General features: G+C 41.1%; 1 protein-coding gene across 3 annotated transcripts in view; it reads right to left on the bottom strand.

Moving 5' to 3' along the window:
• The window catches only part of srcin1a (SRC kinase signaling inhibitor 1a), a 118,025-nt gene that overhangs the window by 25,341 nt on the left and 69,312 nt on the right, over nt 1-23,372 (bottom strand). For 2 of the 3 annotated variants that reach the window (XM_080905335.1, XM_080905336.1), the window contains 8 exons: nt 16,013-16,039; nt 8,645-8,840; nt 7,168-7,463; nt 4,720-5,540; nt 4,301-4,402; nt 3,753-3,880; nt 2,151-2,171; nt 1,330-1,490 (listed from right to left, as the gene is read on the bottom strand). In XM_080905335.1, coding sequence (XP_080761461.1) covers nt 1,330-1,490; nt 2,151-2,171; nt 3,753-3,880; nt 4,301-4,402; nt 4,720-5,540; nt 7,168-7,463; nt 8,645-8,840; nt 16,013-16,039 — 1,752 coding nt within the window. The remainder of the gene's footprint in view (nt 1-1,329; nt 1,491-2,150; nt 2,172-3,752; nt 3,881-4,300; nt 4,403-4,719; nt 5,541-7,167; nt 7,464-8,644; nt 8,841-16,012; nt 16,040-23,372) is intronic. The other variant, XM_080905337.1, reaches the window with a different exon arrangement.

Genomic DNA, 23,372 nt, shown 5'->3' on the forward strand with positions numbered 1-23,372 from the left:
TCTTGCTCAGTTGCCTGTCTCTACTTTACCCTCTTGCATAATTCATTCACATGTAAAATTAAAGCTGTTGGCCATCGGCACGGGCGGCAATATAGGCCCAGGTGCAGAGGTCACACTTGGGCACACTGACACGCAAACAGCAAACTGTTCTCTCTTCGGTGCATCACAACCATTGGTGTTTGGCTCGCCATCTCACTGTTTCGCTAGTTGAAAGCAGCCTTGCAACTGCTCTTACGGAACAAATAAAAGCACCACATGCCTATCATCTCTCACTTCCATTACTCAATTTTTCACTCCTTTTCCTGCAAGAAACTTCACTCCTCTGAAAGTGAGAGCATTTATCTCATCTCTTTCTAATTCCTCCTGCAGTAACCATGGCACCACTTCAAGCGGAGATAAATGAAACTCAGACAGAAAGGACTTAATTTCCACATTTTGGTTAACTCTTCTTGTGGCTTTCTGTCTAATTCTGCATCTATCTCGACAGGTCTAAGGAGCGAAACGGAAAAGGATGCTCCAAACAAATGCTACTAGCACATCATTCACGCTGATCAAGATAATGCCAGTTCGCTTCAGTAAAAAATGGGTTTATCTCAACCCAGAAACAGTGTCCTGGTTTCTCTAAATAATCTACTCAGCATGCTGTCAACACTCTTCCTAAGGACTACTTCTTCAGTAGAAACTTGTTAATAACAACTGCTCACAAGACTGTGTAATATGCAGAGTCATCAGTAAAGTGTCTCAGGCGAGGCATGCTGCTGCTGATTTTTTTAGAGCGTACATTTGCAAAGCCTTGAGCAACACATACAAATACAAATAACCATTTGCATGTTATTAGGGTAGAGGTGGGGGTGTTAATAATTGTTCACCTTTTACAATTTGTTTTGATGAGTTATACCACTGTCACAGTGAATTTACATTTCAAAATATCGCATTAATATCAGATGTCTGTTTCTTTTTATCCTTATTACATATTTATATGCATTTGTTTTTCTGCTGTGCAATAACAACAATATAACTAACAAAAAAGATGAAAGAAAACATTATTTTCCTCCATAGGGAGGAGGACTAGATGTGTCCAGATAAATTTTATGTAGTTCTTACATAGTGGGATTCATTACACAACCACAGAGAGCTCGGTTCACAAACACAGAGTGCCATTGGCAGCTACGATAATCATTTAGATGAGACAGGAAACATTAAATATAAACTCGAATATCAAAGGTATATTTAGGAAAACAAACGGTGTTCGTAGAGCTAGACAATAACCAGTTTTCTAATCTGAAAGGACAAACCAATTAAAAACATTTAATCGTGGATATTAAATACCTGGATCTTGCGTAGCTGGTTGAGCTGTTTGCGCAGGTCGCTGGCGTTTTGCTGCAGACCGTGAAGATGGAGCTGCATCTGCAAGCGACCAACGCTGTTCACCTGGATTGAGTTAGAAGGTGGCGGCGGCATCAGAGCTAGAGGTGCCGACGGTGTATTTGCTGCCAATCACAGAGCAGGAAACGGGGGTCACCGGGAGGTCGTTGGGAAACAAAGCGGTTAGTTTGTTGGGTTATGCTCCGGTGAGAGTTGCAGCCAGCCAGCATCACACAGTAAAACAATAACACAAATACACACTTGCCATAAAGGCCAAAAAAATTACATATACAGAAACTCTGGGCGCACACACACAGAGGATATAGTGTGTGAATACAAAAAAGTCCCATATTCACAAAACTCTAATTGCCCAGTGGGAGAAATATGAGCTCATGCTATTAGTAACCCATAGAGAAGTGCAATTAGTCTATTCAGCAGTGACACACAGGGATAACCATGCTCTTATCTGAACATAGGCCTTTGTGAGTATGGTCATTGACCCACCAGATATTCTACCACATATTCACACACCCTCACAAAAGAGTTTTCCACTGTGTGCCAGAACAAACCTCTGAAATTCGCAAAGGAATAACCAAGCAGAAATTTAAAAAGTAGAGACAGACAGAACGAGGGGAGTCTGCGTTCTGGGAAACCAACCAGGAGATAAACAGGAGAATATACACTGCCAGCTACCCAGCAACACCACACACCCATACAGAGGTCAGGGAGCAATGAGAAATGTCTGGAAGGAGTAAAAGGGTGATAGAGTAGGAGATGGAAACTACCTTTCTTCTTCTGTCGTCCGGCTGGAATATAGAAAGAGTGAGCCAGTTACCAAGAAATTAATGAGTAGCAGAGAGACAAAGAGGGAGAGGAAAGTTTAGATTTACAGAATGGTGATCCCGGAGAACATTTTATTGACTATAGCAGAGACAATGGCTGTGATGATGGCATAAGTCTTATGGCAGTGATCCAATGCATGAGGAAGCTTCAAAGACAACAGGGTTATAAAATTATGGAGAGACAGGAATGACTGTACAGTATCAAAGGGATGCATCCAGTGTACCTATCGGGGTACAAAAGCTGAAAAGCTCCTGTCAGTATTTAACAAATTCTATGATTAAATATTTATTTCTTATATAGAATATCTGATATTTTGAAAAATACCTTTGAACACAAAATTGAATTTACATGCCGCCAGCAGAGACAGTCACAAGTGAAGGAATAAACCTTCCAAAGACTTCAAAGCTGTCTTATTTCCTCTTTCTGGAGGTTATGTTTACAATTTGGCATCTCAGTTTATTTAACACATTTCACGAGCTGTCACCAGGTATATTTTTCAATCTCTGACAGATCCGTCTAGCATTTCGCCTCTGCTTTCCTGTATTTGTACTTAGCAATGCAAAAAAAACTTTGCGGTACAATCTCAAAAGAACCAAAGAGTAATTTTCTCATCTGACCGAGCTTTAACAATTCTATTAACCCGATTTGATGCTTGATTTGATGCTTAATTTTGATTATCAAATGATATATTAGACATTTTAAATTAAACTCTTCCACTTAAGAAGCGACAGAAAAGCAAAGACAGTCAAAGAGAAAAAGAAAAAAGAACTATGAAGGAGGTGGAAATGTAATGTCTCAGAGAGTGTCCAAAGAGACTTTAACACTGAACTCACTTGGTTCAATTAAAATAAACACTGGCAAGTTTTCCTGCGTAATGCAGTTAGTTTTGGATAGCTAGAAGAAAAACTGTCCATGAGAATTATTATGACTTCATAAGCTAAATCTGCTGTTAGATTTGCAATGCTTATAATAAAAAATGCACAGCCAGTGTAGGATCGCTATTTACGATACATGGAAGTATTACCATATAACCTATCATACCACTGATTTATTAAAGATATTTCATCTGACTCAGTGTATTATGCACTATATTTGGCCCATTAACATGTCAATATACATTCCCACTAGAGCAAAAATGAAATAAAATTCTTTGAATTCTGCTTGGGACAGGACACTATTACTGTTTATGTAGATAAACATGTTTAAGTTCCAGGGTCAGACTGTATAACTACATATTCACATGCAGTTTGATAGCTAACACATTGTTTGAACAATGCTGGAGTAGAACTAAAAGTTCCAAACAAACAATTACCAATGCTACATTTCTTAACTTAACCTCTTATCCGCCCTCTTGTAAGAAAGTTACCAAGTTGGCATATATTAGTCTTAAACCAGGAAGTCACCGCCATTGCTAGTTTGTGTACATTCGGGTGCGTGCACAGGGAGCAGGGAAATCGAGCCATAAAAGTATTCTAAACAGCACAGGAAAGGAAGTGCTTAGTAACGGTTGGGTTCACAGGTAACAATTACGCTGCTTTACTCACTTCCAGTGGCGGAGCCATCACTGTTGGTTTCGGTCTTCTCGCTGGAAGAGAAAGGTAATGGCCGTGAAAACTCCGTCCCTTGGTCTGGAGGGCAGCCCGCCATCATGCAGAGACGCAGCAGGCCACATCTGAGGATCAACGGCCACAGGGCAAGGCAATTACAGTGCTAACACTAGAAGCACCAGTGCTGGATACTATCAGACTGATTACATTAACAAGTTGTCACCTTTTTAATGAAGTCTACTGCATATGTGAGAGTAAAGTGCCCTGATAACAATGGTCAGTGTAAGGAATCAAAATCTACTGAAAGACTCTAGGAGATGTCTGTATTTATCAGTGCACTGATCAGCATTGTGCCCTGTGGCTAATGTTTAGTGCTCTGAATTTGTGCTGTGCTCACACAAGGTAATGCACCACTTCACAGCTATGGAGCTTCTAATGGCTCTCATAATAGATAATAATCCTGTCGATCATCCTGTTTTTGTGTCCAAACTAATGCTGTATCTGTGACTTTCAGAGGGTTAATGGGCTGTAATGGAGAGTCTTACGTGCTGTCACTGTCTGGTGCTCTGGTCAGCACACTCTGGACGAGGCCAGTCAGACTGGCTATCTGCTTCTCCATGGCCTCCATACGCTCCAGGCGATGATCCCTGCGAAAATAACAAACAGCACATCTGTGAAACAAAACCCTGAACTCAACACAAACGAAGAGCTGAAAAAACACTTGGAATTCTTTGCAAACAGAAAAATATTTGTTCTTAGGGGTGTGAAATATGCAAATTTGAATAGAAGATTGTTAAACATGAATTAATAATATCTGTAAAATTTTATCAGGCAGAGAAAATATGTAACTTTGAGGGTTTTGTTTTTGTTTGTTTGCTTTTTTCCCCTGATGCACACTGCATCAGAAGATACAATAAAATACATGAATAAAAACAGGAAAACATTCACACTGATTCTTACTGACCTGCTACTGTCAGAATCTTGCCCAGATAACGAAGACCCAAAACCAGATGTGGTGCGGCTGCCCTCTCCAGGTCCAGCTGTTATACACAGAGGATCAGAACTGGAGCTGGGCCTGGATTTCGGGCTCTCCACAAACACAGAAGAAGAGGCAGAGTCCTTGCGGAAACTCTGTCTGACAGGTGAGGCTCTGGGTGTGCTGGAATAAGAGTCCCTGTCCCTCAGCTGCATGTCAGGGATTTTCTGTGGGGATGACGGTGGCATGCGAAATCCCATGCCCAGAGTGGCAGAAGAGTATGTGTCTGAGTATAGTGAACCTCCAGGCTTGTAGAGCGAGTCTTCCAGGTCTCCCTGGAGAGCAGCAGCTGAGTAGGTGCTGAGGGAGCGCACAGAGCCACGTCGGTACAGGCCAGCGGAAACAGGGAAGCTAAAGGGGTCTCCGATCGCAGCTAATGACTGGGTGGAAGCGATGCTGAGGCGGCCTTCGTGCATCAAGCTGTAGGGATCGGCATATAGCCCCTCATTTTTCATCAGTGCCATGTTTTTAGCAGAAACCTCTTCATCAGGCTTGACATCGCGGCGCTCCAGGATGGCACTAGGTGAAGGGGAAAGACCGGCGTTGGCACCATGGCCGGCTGAGGGATGGTGTGGGTGTCGGGGCTGATCATGTTGGGGATGGGATCCACCGAAGGATGGAGCACGGCCCCCGCTGTAGGAGAGGCGTGAGCGAGAAGGAGACCCAGAGGATGCTGAGGCGGTGGAGGAAGGAAGGGTATTTAGGCGGCGAGTTGGGGAGGAGTCGCGGGAAGAGTAGACCATTTCCCTCTGAAATGAACAAAGAGGGATGAGAGTTACCATGGAGACCAACAGATGAGTGTGCTGTGATTCCCATGCTTATAATGACTATGGCTATGACTTGGATCTGGCTGACACCAGACAAGGTGTCAGGATCTGCAGATGCCAAAATACGATGATAAATTTGTTAAACAACGAGACAAATTATTGGTCCAATGGAAGAGATCAGAGATGCTGCCTGTGATTTTGTTTATTAGACTAATGATAAAAGGAATAAAATTGATTGTGTCTATTCTAAATGGAAAGAATCTGCGAGGCAAAACAAGACCATGTAGTCTTAAATCTGTATCTTTATCTACAGCAGGATGATAACATGATGCAAAAGCTCATTCAACCTGAAAAGCTCTGAACGTTTCTTCACTGAGCTCTTCTTCCCTGCATTTTGTCTAGTATATTATTGTTAAACATGCCCCAGTGCTATCTTTAACTTCACCTCTGGCTGTGTTCCCCTGCTGCTAATTTACTCCTGTTGTGATTTTTCTAATTTCTGAACCTTTTAACTGTCAAATAGTCTGCTTTTCCTAGTCGCATATCTACTTTTCTAACTTAAGTCATTCCTGTTTTCATTCATTCTCAGCATCATAGCAAACAGTTTATTGCAGAGAATATATTAGACAAAGACAGAGTAATCTGTGATGTTTAGCCTTTGTAACCAGGGATAAATTTATTTATATACACTGAAAAACCATGGCATTAAAACTAAGCCAAACCCTGTATTCCCTGACCAGTTGACAAGTGGTTTCTGATTTTCAGTGGAAGAAACTGGATGTACCAAGAATCGCAAACACTAACTAACCACTGAGAGGTACTGAAACTTTAAAAAGTGCAGTAAAAACTACCTCCAGCCTGCAAGATTGGGGCTTTAGCAATAGATTTCACAGTGACTGTGAACAACCACTGGCAACCACTAAGGAATACTTATTTTTCCTAATCAACTGTTGCCAACTGGTTGCCAGGTGGTCACCAGCTGGTCTTTAGGCCTATGTGGATACTTGTTGATGTTTTTGTGGTGTACACATACTCGTTGGCCACGCCTTCCCCTCTTTTTCCATGTCAACTTCTTGTATAAAATGTTTACGTAAACAAGCACAGTACATGCACTGAAATCATTTTTCATTCTCTGTTTGCATGGTTAACAAGAGTTGTATTCTTAGTATTTTGTGAATAATGCAGATTGTAAGCAGAGTTTTGTATAAAAAAAAAACTAAAAAAAGATCTCCCTCAGGCTCCCTTGATCTTTACTGAAGCAGAAATAGCTTTGAATGTTAAAATATGCTCATTTCACACAGGAACATTGTTCTCTGGTGTCTGCACAGCAACAGATGGCCTACTTGAAGATAAGAAAATACATTTCCAGGAGGAATACCTGTTAAATTACTAAACTGAATATACTGTAATAGCCTGTAATAGTCAAAGTAACCACTAAAATAATAAAAATAATAAAACAAGGCACTATTACCTTACCAAAAAGGCACCCAATTATAGTTTTCATTGACAGTTCAGTTGTCAAACTTGCCAGAGATCAGACAAGAATTTTGTTCTGTGAAATAGCAGAAAACAGGCTGGCCTTTTCACCTCCCAGCTCCATTCTGCTTACCCTCAAGTCCCCGTTGGCCAGGTGTGCGGCAGCGGGATAAGAAGCATAGATGGGTTCTTTGCGGTAAATCTTGATGATGCTGCGATCCTGAATGTCTCTGACATCCTCCAGCTCGTAGAAGACATTACGGGCCTCGTCCTTGATCAGGATGGCTGTGTTGGGTGACTTCAGCATACCTGCTGTCAACTTCTGAGGGAACATGTGCACGATGAGAGCATGCAGCGTATCCAGGCTGGTGAGCTCATGGGTGATGTGCACCCGACGCGTCTCATCTCCATATTGCAGAAACAGCACGCCTAATAGAAAGCGATGAAGGAGAAGGTGGCTGAGTCAGAAGATGCTGGCTTTAGTGGATGGAGAGAACTAGCAGAGACATTTTGTTGGCTGCAGCTGAAATGATACAAATGTTCTGACTCTTGAGATACGAAATCTAGATAACTTTTCTCATCAGATGTCAACATGATTAATGGCTAAATGAGTACCAAACCCACTCTTATTTTCTTAATGTTAGATTAGGATTGTGAGAGCTAGTTGAGAATTCACAGATAATGCACAAAGATGCATGCACAGGCTGAATTTTTTGCAAGGTTTTCTTTTTGAGTATTAGTTGCCCCACCTATGAATAATTAAACTCCAAAACATCCCAACTTCATAAAAAGCTTTCAGCAGATTCTGCAACGATCATATAAATAAAGATGTGTTTGACGCCTGACTAACCTGAAAATTCATCTTCATACACCATGGGACAAACAAAAAGTCATACACCATGGGACAAACAAAAAAGAACAAACAAAGCAAAGAAAGACCAAGAGTTAAAAGTCAGGCAAAATTAAGTGTCAGTTAATACTGCAGACAAGTTGGGAAGAGAAGAAAACAAAGACAGTAGTTAGTGTAGAGACAGGGGAGACAGGCAAGCCTGGTGTGCCACTTTTGCTTGAACTTCTTATTCAGGAATGCCCTAATCAGGTATAGCTCTTTAATTTTACACCCACTTCTTTTACCTGCGCAAGGTAACTCCACACCTTGCTCTTCATGAATCTGCACCACCTTCACATTAATCCTCTCTACACTCCCAAGGCCCTTTTAATATAAAACTGTCCTCGAATGTTCTGCTTGCACACAAGGATATACTTAATCCAGTACAGTATGAACTCTGTTACAGTTAAATGAAATGTCACTAAAATACCTATCCTAAGAAAAAATTATCTATGTTTTTTTGTTGCATTCTAAAAACTACAAGACATTTTTGAGCTCACAGGGAGCGTACTGCATCGACACTGAAAAACAAAGTCATACTTTATCAGGTTTGAGTGTTCTGTACATTTTTATAGCAGGTCAATTAGACTAAAGACTGTAAATTCGGTGTGAATAAAACACAATTCCTTCAATTCCTTGTAAGCACAGTGGTTCCCTTCACCAGCTACATGAGGTAAAGAGAAAGCTGCCTTGAGTCCAGCTGGTATGCAGTGATTTTAACCTGGAGATCGTAGCTTATTCTGGCTGGCTGAGCGGGACAGCGGCAGACTCTGGCGAAATCGGTTCATCCGGTTAAACCCAATGGGGATGTCGGCTTCTGACATAGTCTCCAAGGATTCAGCGGAGGCAAAAGAGAGCTTGGCAGCCTGGTCGGCAAGACCAGACTGGGTAGACTGGGAGTGGCGTGGACTGCGGCTCTACAGAGAGAAAAGGGACAGATTAATTCACTGTGAAGTGAAACTGAAGTGGAAAGAATGGATTGGACGGGGCTAGTGGTGTAAGAACAACTCGAAAACAGAAAGCAGGCACACAGTGAGACACCACACAATGAAACACCTAACAAGATTATTGAAGCCCTGACAATGGTTAAGCTAGCAGCCATTTACAAAGAATTACTGGCGTCACAGTCTCTGACATTAGTTGAATGGTGCAGCAACAAAACATTATATAGCTGTACTCAGTTGGCACAGAATGCCAGGACATCAGCCTTTATGAATCACTTGTAAGGAGACGTATTAAGCAGAAACTCAGAAAAAGTTAGTGAGACTTTGCACACCTCCCACACGCTCTCATACAAACTTGTCCGTTTGCAGCTACGAACTTTAAATGAATGCTTGTGGGATGGGAGGAGAAGCTCATGCAAATCCCAGGCTGTCACTGTGGGTTTATCCTGCTGGCCTATGCCCAGGCGTCTCTCACTGAAAGACTGTTAGCGCAGCTGGGGCTGAGCTCACTGAACTGTCTCTCTGATCCCCCACCACTGCAGAGTCTCCTCCAGCTCAGAGGCTGCTGTAATGAGCTCCCAGAATGCTGTCTGCTCATTGTTTGGACGGCAAAAGCAAATGCATCTTTGGCCACAGCACAGGAGCCATTCCTGTCTCATCCTCCTTGAACCACGAGCACAACAGTCGTTCTGCTCGCTTAGAACAGTCCTTTCTAAGAATTTCCCTGTCTTCCTTTCGCTGCCTAAGTCAAGCAGCAGCATGGATCTACTGCTCCTTCCATTAATGTGGTATTTAATTAATGGGATACTGACAGAAGCAATATGGAGGGCCATATCTGCGCTCATTAAGTCTCAGCAGTGGATTGTTTGAATTCATTCATAAACACACAGCACTGCACAGAATACACAACCACTGTACATCCATTTATGGTTTTGTTAATTGGGTAATAAGCCAGGAAAGCATGCTGAACAAGAAATGAAAGATGCAAACAGAGAATACTTTCAATATGGATTTTTTTTTCAAAATAATCAATTAACTACTTAATCAGTAAAATGAAAAAATAGCAGGGAAGAAATCCATCTCAATATCCCAGACAGAGAATTTCAAAAGGGTGGGTTTTGTTTTTACCAAAAGGCAGCATGTGACAATATACTGTCACAGTGGGCAAAATGAATGTAGCACAAGATTAATTTTTTTTAGCCTTGCAGGTGGCACAGTTCAATGGATGGCAATGTCACCCTGTCAGATAGTCGATCGACCACCTCGGTGCATACTCAGCTTTTAGATCGATTGCTACAGAATTTTGCACCGACGATCATAGTTCAATTTGTCCAACACTTCCAAGTGAACACCAGCCTAGCTTTAGCTTTAGTAGATATCCTTAATATGTAGATGCAAATGATAATAAACGTTGCAGTACTCATGCAACTCAATGAGATAAATCTTTTTTACTTATTAAACTTCTGGGAATCGAGTAATTATTCCAGTAGGAAATGGAATAACCAAACAGCAATATATGGGACCTTATATCATGTTAGGTACTGCAGTCATTGGTAATTTGGTCTTTTAATTAGCTGCTGCATGCATTCACGTGTATGTTTACAAGACGAGTTACAAACCTGCAGCAAGACTAAAAATCCCAACGACCATTTTTTACAATGTAACCTTACATTCCTTTTGCCGCCATCATACATAATTCAATCACGCAATCATACACAGTGAACCAAACCAGTGATGGTAGCGGCAGACAGTGTCTGAGCGCACTGAGAAACTGCGATGCTGACAGATAACCCACACCATGTTTTCTAATAGGGTCATTTATCTAAGCTGTGACCACACCGAGGAACACAGCCAACAGCATCACAGAGGAGGAGGAGGAGCCCACACTGTAGCTTGCCTCATTCTGGCCAGACCATCCTACATAGGGACATTAAGGGGTGAGGAGGGTTGGGGGATCAAAATAAACCCTGGAGATTTTATTTACGTTTCCACTGTTTTAGGAAGCAAAAGTTGTGATTGAAATGTTGAAACGTGCTTTCGGTGTTATACAAGCTGTTTGATGTGAGTCTTCTGCTTAACTAAGAAGCTATGATTAGCAGACTGGCAACACTGGTGAACAGTCATCCCAGCTCTGAGGTAACAGCAGTATAATTCTTGGGCTTCGTGCACTTGCCAGACTACTATGTAGGCTGGAGTTATTTATACATGACCTTACGTCAAAATAGGCAAAATAACCAGTTGTAATTTTTACACTTTACAGGCTAAACAGTAAAAAGGTTACTTACTGAGCTAAAAGGTACTGATTTGTAGATTTTTGTTACTTTTTAGAATGAACCAGCGTAGTGAGGTGTGCTACTGATAGTGATGTTTTCATATATACTTTACATACATGAGACGGATAGCAATCTTCTCAACTAACTCTAGCATATTTCCTAACTATTACATTTTTTAATGTTAATTTTTGCTAGACTATTTGTAGACTACACTTGACGTTCTAAATGCCAATAAAGAAGGAGGATGATAAAAAGCAGTTTTTGGACTCTGTGCTTAACAAATTCGGTGTTTAGCCAACACAGAACAGGTGCTGAACCAGCCGTCTAAATGAAATATTACTCAGTAAAAGTAACACCCAGGAGCTGATTTGGCAAAGAAATGCAGCTTTTTCTATGAATGGGAATATGAGCAACTCTGAACTACAGCTTGACTCATTCTAGCTGTCCTTGTTAGAATATAATTTTAAAGCGAAATAACCCACTGAGCTTTCTAGGAAATGGAAATGGGAGAGTATGATCCTGTATGTCTGAACTAGCTTTCCTGTCATCTTTTTAAACCCAAATTTACCTCCTTATTCACCCTGTATTCTCTCCGCAACTCCTTTCAACATGCTGCAAAAACAAGACAATGAAATCCCCATGTATGACTGGGTATAAGATTACTGCCGCTGTTGTTACATGTGGTTTTACTCAGATCGTCTTATTACAACAGTCCCCAAACATTGACTTCCATATTGGTGGTTTATGTGATATGTAAACTGAAAATGTCTCACTGCGGTAATTTTGCATTGTAAATAATATATGTGAATGCACCATCTGGTCATGCATCTGGTGCTGCTAGAAATGCCAGCGTTACATCACGGTGTTCACAGCCTTTGAGGAAAACTGGTTTTACCTCCTCATTTTTCCTCCACACCCTCCCACCGTCCACCCCCTTCCCTACACCTCAACCTTTTCTTTTAGACTTTTTCCAACAGCACTCAATTACTGTTGCAATCTCCACACTGCTATAAGGGCATTGCAGAAGAGAGGAACAAGAGGAGAACAGGATGATCTTACATGTGAATAGAGTGGAAAGTGGGACAAGGCAACCTAAGGCTACAAACTGCATTAAACTCATTGCAACCTCCCACCATGTCTTTTCTTGTTTCTTGCTTGTAGACACTAGCATGCGTGCATACACACAGACACACACACACAATGGTCTACTCTGCTTTAAGGTCAAAAGCCTTGTAGCCTTGGTATATGGCTTTCTATGTTTGGGGGAGCATTTCTCATCAAACTCCATCTTGTACTTCAGGGTCGTCTTATTTAGACTGCAAACTAGTTGTCAGATTTTTTATCTCTTCTTCAATAAAAATGGTGAACTTCACTTCAGCCACAGAATGTTTTAATCAGGCATATTGTAATTATACTTCTGGGGCGATCAAAAATTGAATGCATCTGCAAAGTTATCTCTCTGTGAAGATTACATTTAATTTAAACCCTGAACTTGTTTTCTGATATTGTGCTCAGTTTGAGGTGGTTGATGCCTGATTAACTAACTGCCTGAAGGTTCAGTGATCTGGCCATAAAAGTGAAGTGAGCTTGTTTTAAAAATTTTGGAGTATATTTTGAACTTGAACTCTCTGTGTCCTTATATATTCCTATTTTCCTCTTGCTCATAACATAACATGTAGAATGTGAATAAATATGAACCGTGTGATGCACAAGCTTAAGTTAAGAGGAGTTCATGTGCGAGGTGTCGGCATTGGCTACGATACAGCTGAGCATCCAACAAGACAAGAAAATGGCTGAACACTGCTGTAACAGTCTAAAACCAGAGGCTGGCTTATTACATGATGGTTGCTGCCAGCCTCTTTCTAATCTTTTCTGCAAGAGCAGTAATTCTCCTCTTAAGTGACATTAAATTCTGTTGGATTTGAAAATTACTATATATAAAAATGCCAAACACAGCTTGATGTGAGTGAAGCCTTTGGTTCCCGAGGTGTAAAATCTTTAAATTGCAAACCTCACACCTTGTCCACATCTCATACTTTTTTCCCCCCACCAGCTTATTTTGTTCGCCCCTCCTAATAATATCTTTATCTTCCCTGGATGCTTCTGTGTGTCTTAGCCTCCAGTGATATGTCCTCATTTCCCACCTTTTATCCCCTGTCACTCATGTGTCCTCCTTTAATTCTTACTCGACTGCTTTGTGTGAACATATCTGCTTCCCCCTCAGTCTCTGAGGCCAAAGCCACATCCAGGTACATCTCTCGTGTTGTTTCTGTCTACATCTTGAGCATTTTTAATGTTTTTCCTCCACCCACAACCTGGCTCTTTTCCCACACAAAAAAAAGTTCACAGCTCTCACTTTTAGAAAATGGAGAGAAAACAGCCCCCTAAATCGATCCATCTCTCACATCCATTTGGCTCTACTTGCTTTTTTCCGTTATTATAGCTTTTCATCTTTTCACACAGTCCCCCAATACTCTCAGAGTCCTTTCTCTTTAGAATACCAGGAATCATCAATGCATGGAACAAAATGCTTTGTAAAATTGCTATAAATTGTAAGTTGTTGCAATAGGTTTGCTTATAAAAGATAGTGATAATAACGCAGTGTTCCTCAAGACACCATATTATAACTGAGAGTGTTAGGTGGGTTTCTGGCCGAGAGAAACAGCAGTTTTGAAACTTTGACAGTTTCATTTCAGGGATATGTTCAGTCATGCATCACCCACAACTTGTTAATTAGACTTAAAAATGTGTCTATATTTAGCATGCTACAATCCAATAAGATCCCTGGAAAACATATTTATGCCAAAGATGAAACCATGAGTGTATGCAGTCCTTATACTACTTCCATTTGGGGGTTTAATTTGAGCAGGGAGGGTAATTCAGGGAGAATTAGCCTTAGATTAGAGATGATAGCATGAGGGAGCAGGACATGGCTTTCAGAAGCTCTAGTGCAAAATGGAGAAAATTGAACAAGATGAGGCGCCGACATACAGTAAAAGATGTCAACAACAGCCTCTGTGTTAAAATCTAAATATATGATATCTTTAGATTTATGATCACTTGGAGTATTTTGCTTATTTCATTTGACACTATATTAATGCTGCTGCATCTCTGGAACAAATCAATAAATTCTCTCTTTCTCACTACTGTGTTATTAAAACAACCTAATTTAGTGCAAAGCTGCAAAACAACAATACGTGAATAACAAAAAAGCAACTTGCACTAATAAATGCAAAGAAATGAAAACAATCTCTAGTAAATCACTGATAAAGAAAATGTTAATCATGAACTACTTTGACTAAAGAAGAGTTGATTAATTTTAGTTTTTTTCTAAAGCTTTTCTTCTAAACACTTCACAGTTTGTATAACGCAGCTTTCAGTTTCTCATTAACGGTTGGAAAAAAACTAAACATCCCTAAAGGTCAACTTGACTTTGGGGAATACCGATGAGCATGTCATGGCCTTCATTGCTAATCAAGAACCCACATTTTCAAATGCAAATATAATTATTAGTTTCAATTATTATTATTTTGACATCATTTTAACATTTTCATTGGGAATGAGCAGGATGGATAAGATTAGAAATGAGTATATCAGAGGGCTAGCTCAGGTTGACATGATTTGCACATGTGCAGAGGAGAGATAGTGGATATGTTGGGTAACAAATGGATAAAGGATGTTGAATGTGGAGCTTCCAAGCAGGAAAAGAGGAAGATTCATGGATATAGTGAAGGAGGACAAAGGGTTGGAGGCAGATGAATAGCATTCTCAGTATTTCTGCAGAAAATCTTTCAGTCTTGTTATTTCATTTCTCAAAAGTCATAATTGGTTCAATTGATTGTTTCAAATGCTATTTTTCTTCCTCAAACACCCCCGAGCTTTGGCAGCCCACCTGTATGTCCTGCAGAGTTCAAAATCGTTTACTTGTGTGGCACATTTATGTGACAGACAGAACTCTAAATTCATGTTATTCAGAATAAATTAGTTGTGGGAATAGGGGATAAATTGCTTACCCTTCCCCAAGGGTCAGGGCATTTAGCCATTGATATTTAGTGACATTTCCACCTGGTCCAAATGATGCTGAGAGCACAGACTGAGGTCAGAGTACAACTCAGACAAGCCCTGGGCTCTTCCCTCACACATATCAATACCTTCTTTAACCTCTTCTATTTAGATAGTACAACTCCCTGCCTACCACTATGATCTATAAAGTCAGAAAGTGATACACACAACCTTGCATGCAAGCCAGCAATTCAGCGTAAGTGATTTATACAGTCAATATCACTGCCTGTTCTCCAGTGTATATAACCCATGTTTTTCCTTTATAAACCTGTGGATAAAATACATTTAGCATCTTTAGCCATGACTCAAGCTTCTGTGCTAATGCCAAAGCATTATTTCAGTAATGCTTGAGTAGCACATCTGAAATGCATTCTTAATGTCTCACTCAGTAATATGTCAGCAGTGTCACATGGCTGCTATCCATTAATGCCAGCTGACTGAGGTATCATAAATCCAGAGAGATTCATCTTCTGCAGATTAAATGGAGCGGGAGAAGTTTAAGCTGTTGCCACCCCCTGACACCTCTGCCACCACACACACACACACACACACACACACACACACACACACCCATAAAGAGACAAAAGTCTCACACACATGCACACACACAGTGCACAGAGAGCCAAGAGATGTCAAGCGAGTTGGATACTGAAGCCAAAGTAGCATGGAGATAGGCTAGTGATGCCTGAGGGTTGAAAGTGATGCCACAGCACAAAGCACACATAGACACATTCAAATGGACACACTAACACACACAACGGACAGGAAAAATGACAAACACACAGGGACACTTGAACTAGCAGCACTGACCTTAAAGCTCCAGTAGTTGGGCTGTTGCTGTGAAGTTTCAGGAAGGGAGACAGAGAGAATAGTTAGATATTTATGTCTCTGCTTATAGCTTAAGTTAAATATAAACAGAATATTGCGCAGAGCAAAGTAAACTAGTTACAAGACAGAGTCACGCTGCAGGCCACAAAAAGTTTTGCATTTTCCTCCAGAAAGCGTCATTTGAACTCATTAATATTACTGACAGCCTCATCTAATAGGGCTCTCTGAAGTATTAAATGATTGGTGTTAATGCAAGTGGTCTCTGTGTTTTGCAAGCACTGGGTTCCAGCGTACCTAAAACAAGATTGCGTTGTTGGCTGTAACTGGTGAAGGTGAGGAAATGAAAAGAGTGAAATCGAATCAAGCAAGCAACCCACTCTGTAGCGGCAACGCTGGCCTCTCTCCCAGACTTCACCACCACAGGCAACCGAGCACTCTGCCTCCCGCTTGCCGTCTCCTGTCTCATCCATTCCCAATCCACCAGCTGCGCTCTTTTCATCAGAACCTCGAAATCTCACCTGCTTATTTTCGCCAGTGCATGCTGTATTTCTCATCTGTCCATTTGCCCTTCCTGCTGCTCTGCCACATACTAAAAGGCGCTCGCATTTTGGCAGAGGTCTCTGGCTTTCTATAAAGCCATAATTACCCCACAGTCAAATCCAGGCCAATCCACTGATGGCTCCAAAATACCTTAAACTGACATGGAAATTAAAAAAAAAAAAGATTGCAAAAGTCCATGAATTTTAATTCTAATCCAAACTGTTATTCTTGTTCTTATTCTTATCTGCAGGCAATTTTCAGTCCATTCAGTCCCTGTTCTCCAGAACCCACATTAGTCTCCTGGCAGATGAATTTTTTTCTTTTTCTTTTTTTTTTAAGCGACAAGTTTTGATTTATGATAGTTGGTGGTTTTTCATTACCCGCCTCCCATTCTAATACAGTCTCAACAAAAGCCAGATTATTTCTGTAAACACGAGAATCAGGGCCAGTGATTACTAACTTATTGCAACCCAAGCTTTTAGTGTTCCCTCACTCTTTTTCAGCTCAGGTGTTTCTGTCACTCCATTTCCTTCCGTCTTCTCTTTTCGTATCGAGATGCAACTGTTTGCTTGGCCTTGACACAGAATGAAGTGCTATAATTAAATTAATACAAAGCAGTAAAGTTTCCTGGGCAAGAAGGTAGCAGCAGTAAACTACTGTGTGCTGAAACCCCCTTTGCAGCTCTTTTCAGTCAGTATACAAGGTGTTTTATGGCTCTGATGAAAACAGGAGAGGAAAACTTTAAATGTTTTGTAGCTACTTTACATAAATGAACAGATAATTATTTTATATTATCAGTTTTGAATTAAAGTGTGAATCTTGAACGCCACACCAACAAAAAGAATTAAAAAAAAATAAAAATCACAAATGCACTAAAAAGACAATAAATGCTTTTTACTTCTAGAGCTATTCTACTAAAATTTTATTATTCTAATGATGAATTATTATTATTTTTCCCAGTACTTTGACTTTTTGCATCAATAGCACACATGATGGCTCGATGGTGTAGCGGTTCACGCCATCTAACAAGCAAAAGATCCCATCCCAGGAGGAGACAAATCCTTTTGAGGGTGTGTCAGGAAGTGCATCCAGCGTAAAAAAAAATCTGCCAAATCAAACGTGCCGAGTGGGTCCCTTGTGAATAAAGGAGCAGCTGGAAGCAGCCACATCTACAGCACTCACGGAAATCATGTCTATATGGTTACCTAAAAATAAAAAGTTGCCAGAATAGCAAAATTTAATTGATTTTTTTTAGACAGAAGATACTGTATATACACACAAACAGGCTGGAGAGGGGGGAGCTAAATATCAAAATACATTTCCATGTTTCCCTGATATCTACGCTGCACTGATTGTACACTTCTCTTGAATAATAAAAGTCCATTTAATATGTTTTGGAAGTATTTTGAGACTTTTGCAACATATTTTAAATCTTGCTTTTCCTGACGTCTGGCAGGAGGTTCAGGCTGCTGAGGTCCCGATAGACTCAATAGACTCAAGGACAGCTTTTACAACAGGGCAATGGCCCTAATCAGTGCAAACAGCTGACCTGATTGACTACCTCCCTGGACTTTTTTTGGGGGGGGAACAACAATAACAATAATAATATTTATAAAAAACAACGTGCAACAATAATTAAATCAAAAAGTTATGTTTATCTGTGGTGATTTTAATATTGACCTGTTGAATCCAAAAAAGCATAAAATGACCGACGAATTCCTAAACACTATGTACAGTTTGAGTTTACATCCTAAAATAACCAGGCCTAGCAGAATTACACCACATTGTGCCACCTTACTTGACAATATTTTCACTAACAATATGGAAAACAACATTGTGAGCGGAATATTAATTAATGACATCAGTGATCACCTACCAGTTTTTGCAGTTTATGACACTAATTATAAGAAAAATCAGCATGAAGAACAACTGAGATACAGACGTGTAAGGACAGAAGAAACTATGACTGCATTTAAGAACGATCTATTAAATCAGGACTGGGACAAGGTGTACAAAGAAGCTGATATTGATATTGCATATGGCATATTTTTAAGAATATTCATGGAGTTGTACGATAAAAACTGTCCAACAATAAAATACAACAGAAAGCACAAATATTCAGATAGACCATGGCTCACTAAGGGTTTACAAAATGCATGTAAAAAGAAAAATACACTCTATAGGGAATACCTAAAACAAAGAACAAAAGAAGCTGAAAATAAATATAAAAAATACAAAAATAAGTTGACCAATATTATACGTGTATGTAGAAAGGAGTATTATAGTAAAATATTGAACAACAATAAACATAATATGAAAGGAATATGGGATGTTTTAAACGGTATCATTAAAAATAATTCTGGACAACAAAGTTATCCACAATACTTTATCGATAATGGCAATATTATGGAAAACACTGCTGATAAGGTCAACAGCTTTAATCATTATTTTGTAAATATTGGACCAAAACTGGCAGAACAAATTCCTGAGTCACTGCCATCAGTAGAATGTAGTGAAAACCTGATTGATAGGAACCCTAACTCAATGTTCCTCACATCAGTGGAGGAAAAAGAAATAATTGACATTGTACACATGTGTAAATATAAAACATCCACTGATTGTAATGATATTGACATGAAAATCGTCAAGAAGGTCATTGAAGGAATTGTAGGACCTCTAACATATATTTGCAACTTATCATTTCAGACGGGAAAAGTGCCAAACAAAATGAAAATAGCTAAAGTTGTGCCGCTGTATAAAACCGGGGATAGACGCCACTTCACAAATTACAGGCCTGTTTCTTTACTACCACAATTCTCCAAAATCCTAGAAAACCTGTTTAATAAACGATTAGACAAATTCTTAGATAAATATAAATTACTCTCTGACAGTCAATATGGATTCAGATCAAAAAGATCAACATCTCTGGCATTAATCGAATCAATTGAGGAGATTACGAATGCTATAGATCAGAAACAGTATGCAGCTGGAGTATTTCTGGATCTCAAGAAAGCATTCGACACAATCAATCATGACATATTAATTAATAAACTGGAACGGTATGGGATTAGGGGGGTTGTACTGCAATGGGTGAAAAATTATTTAAGTGACCGGAAACAATTTGTGAAGCTGGGTGTCCATTCCTCATCATGCTTGGACATTGCTTGTGGTGTTCCACAAGGCTCTGTACTGGGTCCAAAATTATTTATTATTTATATAAATGATATTTGTAAGGCATCTGATATATTAAAATTAGTATTATTTGCAGATGACACAAATATTTTTTGTTCTGGGGAGAATCTAAAGGAGCTGCTGGATACAATTACTTCAGAAATGTGCAAAATTAAAAAATGGTTTAACAGGAACAAACTATCGCTAAATCTAAGTAAAACTAAAATTATCTTATTTGGGAATTCCCTTAGAAATGCACAAGTGCAGATTCATGTAGATGGTGTGGAAATTGAAAGAGTACTTGAACATAAGTTTCTTGGTGTGATTATAGATGATAAATTAAACTGGAAGTCTCATATAAATCATATACATAACAAAATTTCAAGAAGTGTCTCAATCTTGAGTAAAGTAAAACACATTCTGGACCACAAATCACTCCACATTCTCTATTGTTCCCTGATTGCACCGTATTTGAATTACTGTGCAGAGGTTTGGGGCAATACTTACAAATGTTCGCTATCATCAATCTTTATATTACAAAAAAGGGCCATAAGGATAATCCATAAAACTGGTTACAGAGATCATACAAATCCACTATTCTTAAAATCAAAAATTCTAAAATTCACAGATCTGGTTCATTTTCTCACAGCACAAATTATATATAAAGCAATAAATAACCTGCTTCCTGACAATATTCTAAAAATGTTTTCTAAAAGGGAACGGGGATACAATTTGAGGGGGGAATTAAATTTAAAACATCCTCGTATCCGTACAACATTAAAAAGTTTTTGCATCTCTGTGTGTGGAGTGAAGCTGTGGAACAGACTAAGTAAAGATATGAAGCAATGTCCAAGCATGGCGCAGTTTAAAAAGCGGTTTAAGGATATGGTTTTTACAGGGTACAGGGAAAAGGTAGAGATTTGATAGGGTGTTCTTGTCTAATATTTTCATGTGTGTGCGCATGCACGGGTTTGTTGGTATGGGTATATATGTATGTGTATATGTATGTATGTATATGTATGTATATATGTGAACACAACACCCAGCACGCCCCTGCGGGCGGTTTATCCTTCAAGCTCGGGTCCTCTACCAGAGGCCTGGGAGCTTGAGGGTCCTGCGCAGTATCTTAGCTGTTCCCAGGACTGCGCTCTTCTGGACAGAGATCTCCGATGTTATTCCCGGGATCTGCTGGAGCCACTCGCCTAGCTTGGGAGTCACCGCACCTAGTGCTCCGATTACCACGGGGACCACCGTTACCTTCACCCTCCACATCCTCTCGAGCTCTTCTCTGAGCCCTTGGTATTTCTCCAGCTTCTCGTGTTCCTTCTTCCTGATATTGCTGTCATTCGGAACCGCTACATCGATCACTACGGCCGTCTTCTTCTGTTTGTCTACCACCACTATGTCCGGTTGGTTAGCCACCACCATTTTGTCCGTCTGTATCTGGAAGTCCCACAGGATCTTAGCTCGGTCATTCTCCACCACCCTTGGGGGCATCTCCCATTTTGACCTCGGGACTTCTAGGTTATACTCGGCACAGATGTTCCTGTACACTATGCCGGCCACTTGGTTATGGCGTTCCATGTATGCCTTGCCTGCTAGCATCTTGCACCCTGCTGTTATGTGCTGGATTGTCTCTGGGGCATCTTTACACAGCCTGCACCTGGGGTCTTGCCTGGTGTGATAGACCCCAGCCTCTATGGATCTTGTACTCAGAGCTTGTTCTTGTGCTGCCATGATTAGTGCCTCTGTGCTGTCTTTCAGTCCAGCTTTGTCCAGCCACTGGTAGGATTTCTGGATATCAGCCACCTCCTCTATCTGCCGGTGGTACATACCGTGCAGGGGCCTGTCCTTCCATGATGGTTCCTCGTCTCCCTCCTCTTTCTTGGGTTTCTGCTGCCTGAGGTATTCACTGAGCACTCGGTCAGTTGGGGCCATCTTCCCAATGTATTCTTGGATGTTCCTTGTCTCATCCTGGACTGTGGTGCTGACACTCACCAGTCCCCGGCCCCCTTCCTTCCGCTTAGCGTACAGCCTCAGGGTGCTGGACTTGGGGTGAAACCCTCCATGCATGGTCAGGAGCTTTCTTGTCTTTATGTCAGTGGCTTCTATCTCCTCCTTTGGCCAGCCTATTACCCCAGCAGGGTACCTGATCACGGGCAGGGCGTATGTGTTGATGGCCCGGATCTTGTTCTTACCATTCAGCTGACTCTTCAGGACTTGCCTGACCCTCTGCAGGTACTTGGTGGTTGCAGCCTTTCTAGCGGCCTCTTCATGGTTCCCATTTGCCTGCGGGATCCCCAGGTACTTGTAACTGTCCTCTATGTCTGCAATGTTGCCTTCTGGTAGTTCAATCCCCTCAGTTCTGACTACCTTCCCTCTCTTTGTTACCATCCGACTACACTTCTCCAGTCCGAACGACATTCCAATGTCATTGCTGTATAGCCTGGTAGTGTGGATCAGTGAATCGATGTCTCGTTCACTCTTGGCATACAGCTTGATGTCATCCATGTACAGGAGGTGGCTGACAACTGCTCCGTTCCGTAGTCGGTATCCGTAGCCAGTCTTGTTAATGATCTCACTGAGGGGGTTCAGGCCTATGCAGAACAGCAGTGGGGACAGAGCATCTCCTTGGTAGATCCCGCACTTGATGGTAACTTGTGCTATGGGCTTGGAGTTGGCCTCTAGTGTTGTACGCCACATCCCCATTGAGTTCCTGATGAAGGCTCTTAGGGTCCCATTGATCTTGTACAATTCTAGGCATTCCAGTATCCAGCTGTGGGGCATTGAGTCATAGGCCTTCTTGTAATCAATCCAGGCAGTGCACAGGTTGGTCAGTCTGGTCTTGCAGTCTCGGCTGATTGTTCTGTCTACCAGTAGCTGGTGTTTTGCACCTCTGGTATTCTTGCCAATTCCTTTCTGTGTCCCGCTCATGTATTGACCCATGTGCCTGTTCATCTTAGCCGATATGATGCCTGACAGGAGCTTCCATGTAGTACTGAGGCAGGTTATTGGTCGGTAGTTGGAGGGGACCGGTCCCTTCTTGGGGTCCTTGGGGATCAGGACCGTCCGGCCTTCAGTTAGCCATTCCGGGTGTCTCTCGTTAACTAGCAGCTGGTTCATTTGTGCTGCCAGACGCTCGTGGAGTGCAGTCAGCTTCTTCAGCCAGTAGGCGTGAACCATGTCGGGCCCTGGTGCTGTCCAACTCTTCATACTGGAGACCCTTTCTTGGATATCTGCCACTGTGATGGTTACTGGACCCTGTTCAGGGAGGTCGCTGTGGTCTGCCCTCAGATCCACTAGCCACTGAGCATTGCCGTTATGGGTTGCATCCTTCTCCCATATGCTCTTCCAGTATTGCTCCGTCTCCAGCCTTGGTGGTGCTGTTCTCTTATTGTTCCCTTGCCACTGAGAGTACACCTTTGCTGGTTCTGTGGAGAACAGCTGGTTTATTCTCCTGCCTTCTATCTCTCTGGTGTACCTCCTCAAGCGGCTGGCCAAGGCTGTGAGTCTTTGCTTGGCAGTTTCCAAGGCCTCAGGTATGGATAGCTTGACAGATTTGATAGGGTGTTCTTGTCTAATATTTTCATGTGTGTGCGCATGCACGGGTTTGTTGGTATGGGTATATATG

The sequence above is a fragment of the Rhamphochromis sp. 'chilingali' genome (assembly GCF_963969265.1).
Source record: "Rhamphochromis sp. 'chilingali' genome assembly, chromosome: 15".
NCBI classification, from domain to species: domain Eukaryota; kingdom Metazoa; phylum Chordata; class Actinopteri; order Cichliformes; family Cichlidae; genus Rhamphochromis; species Rhamphochromis sp. 'chilingali'.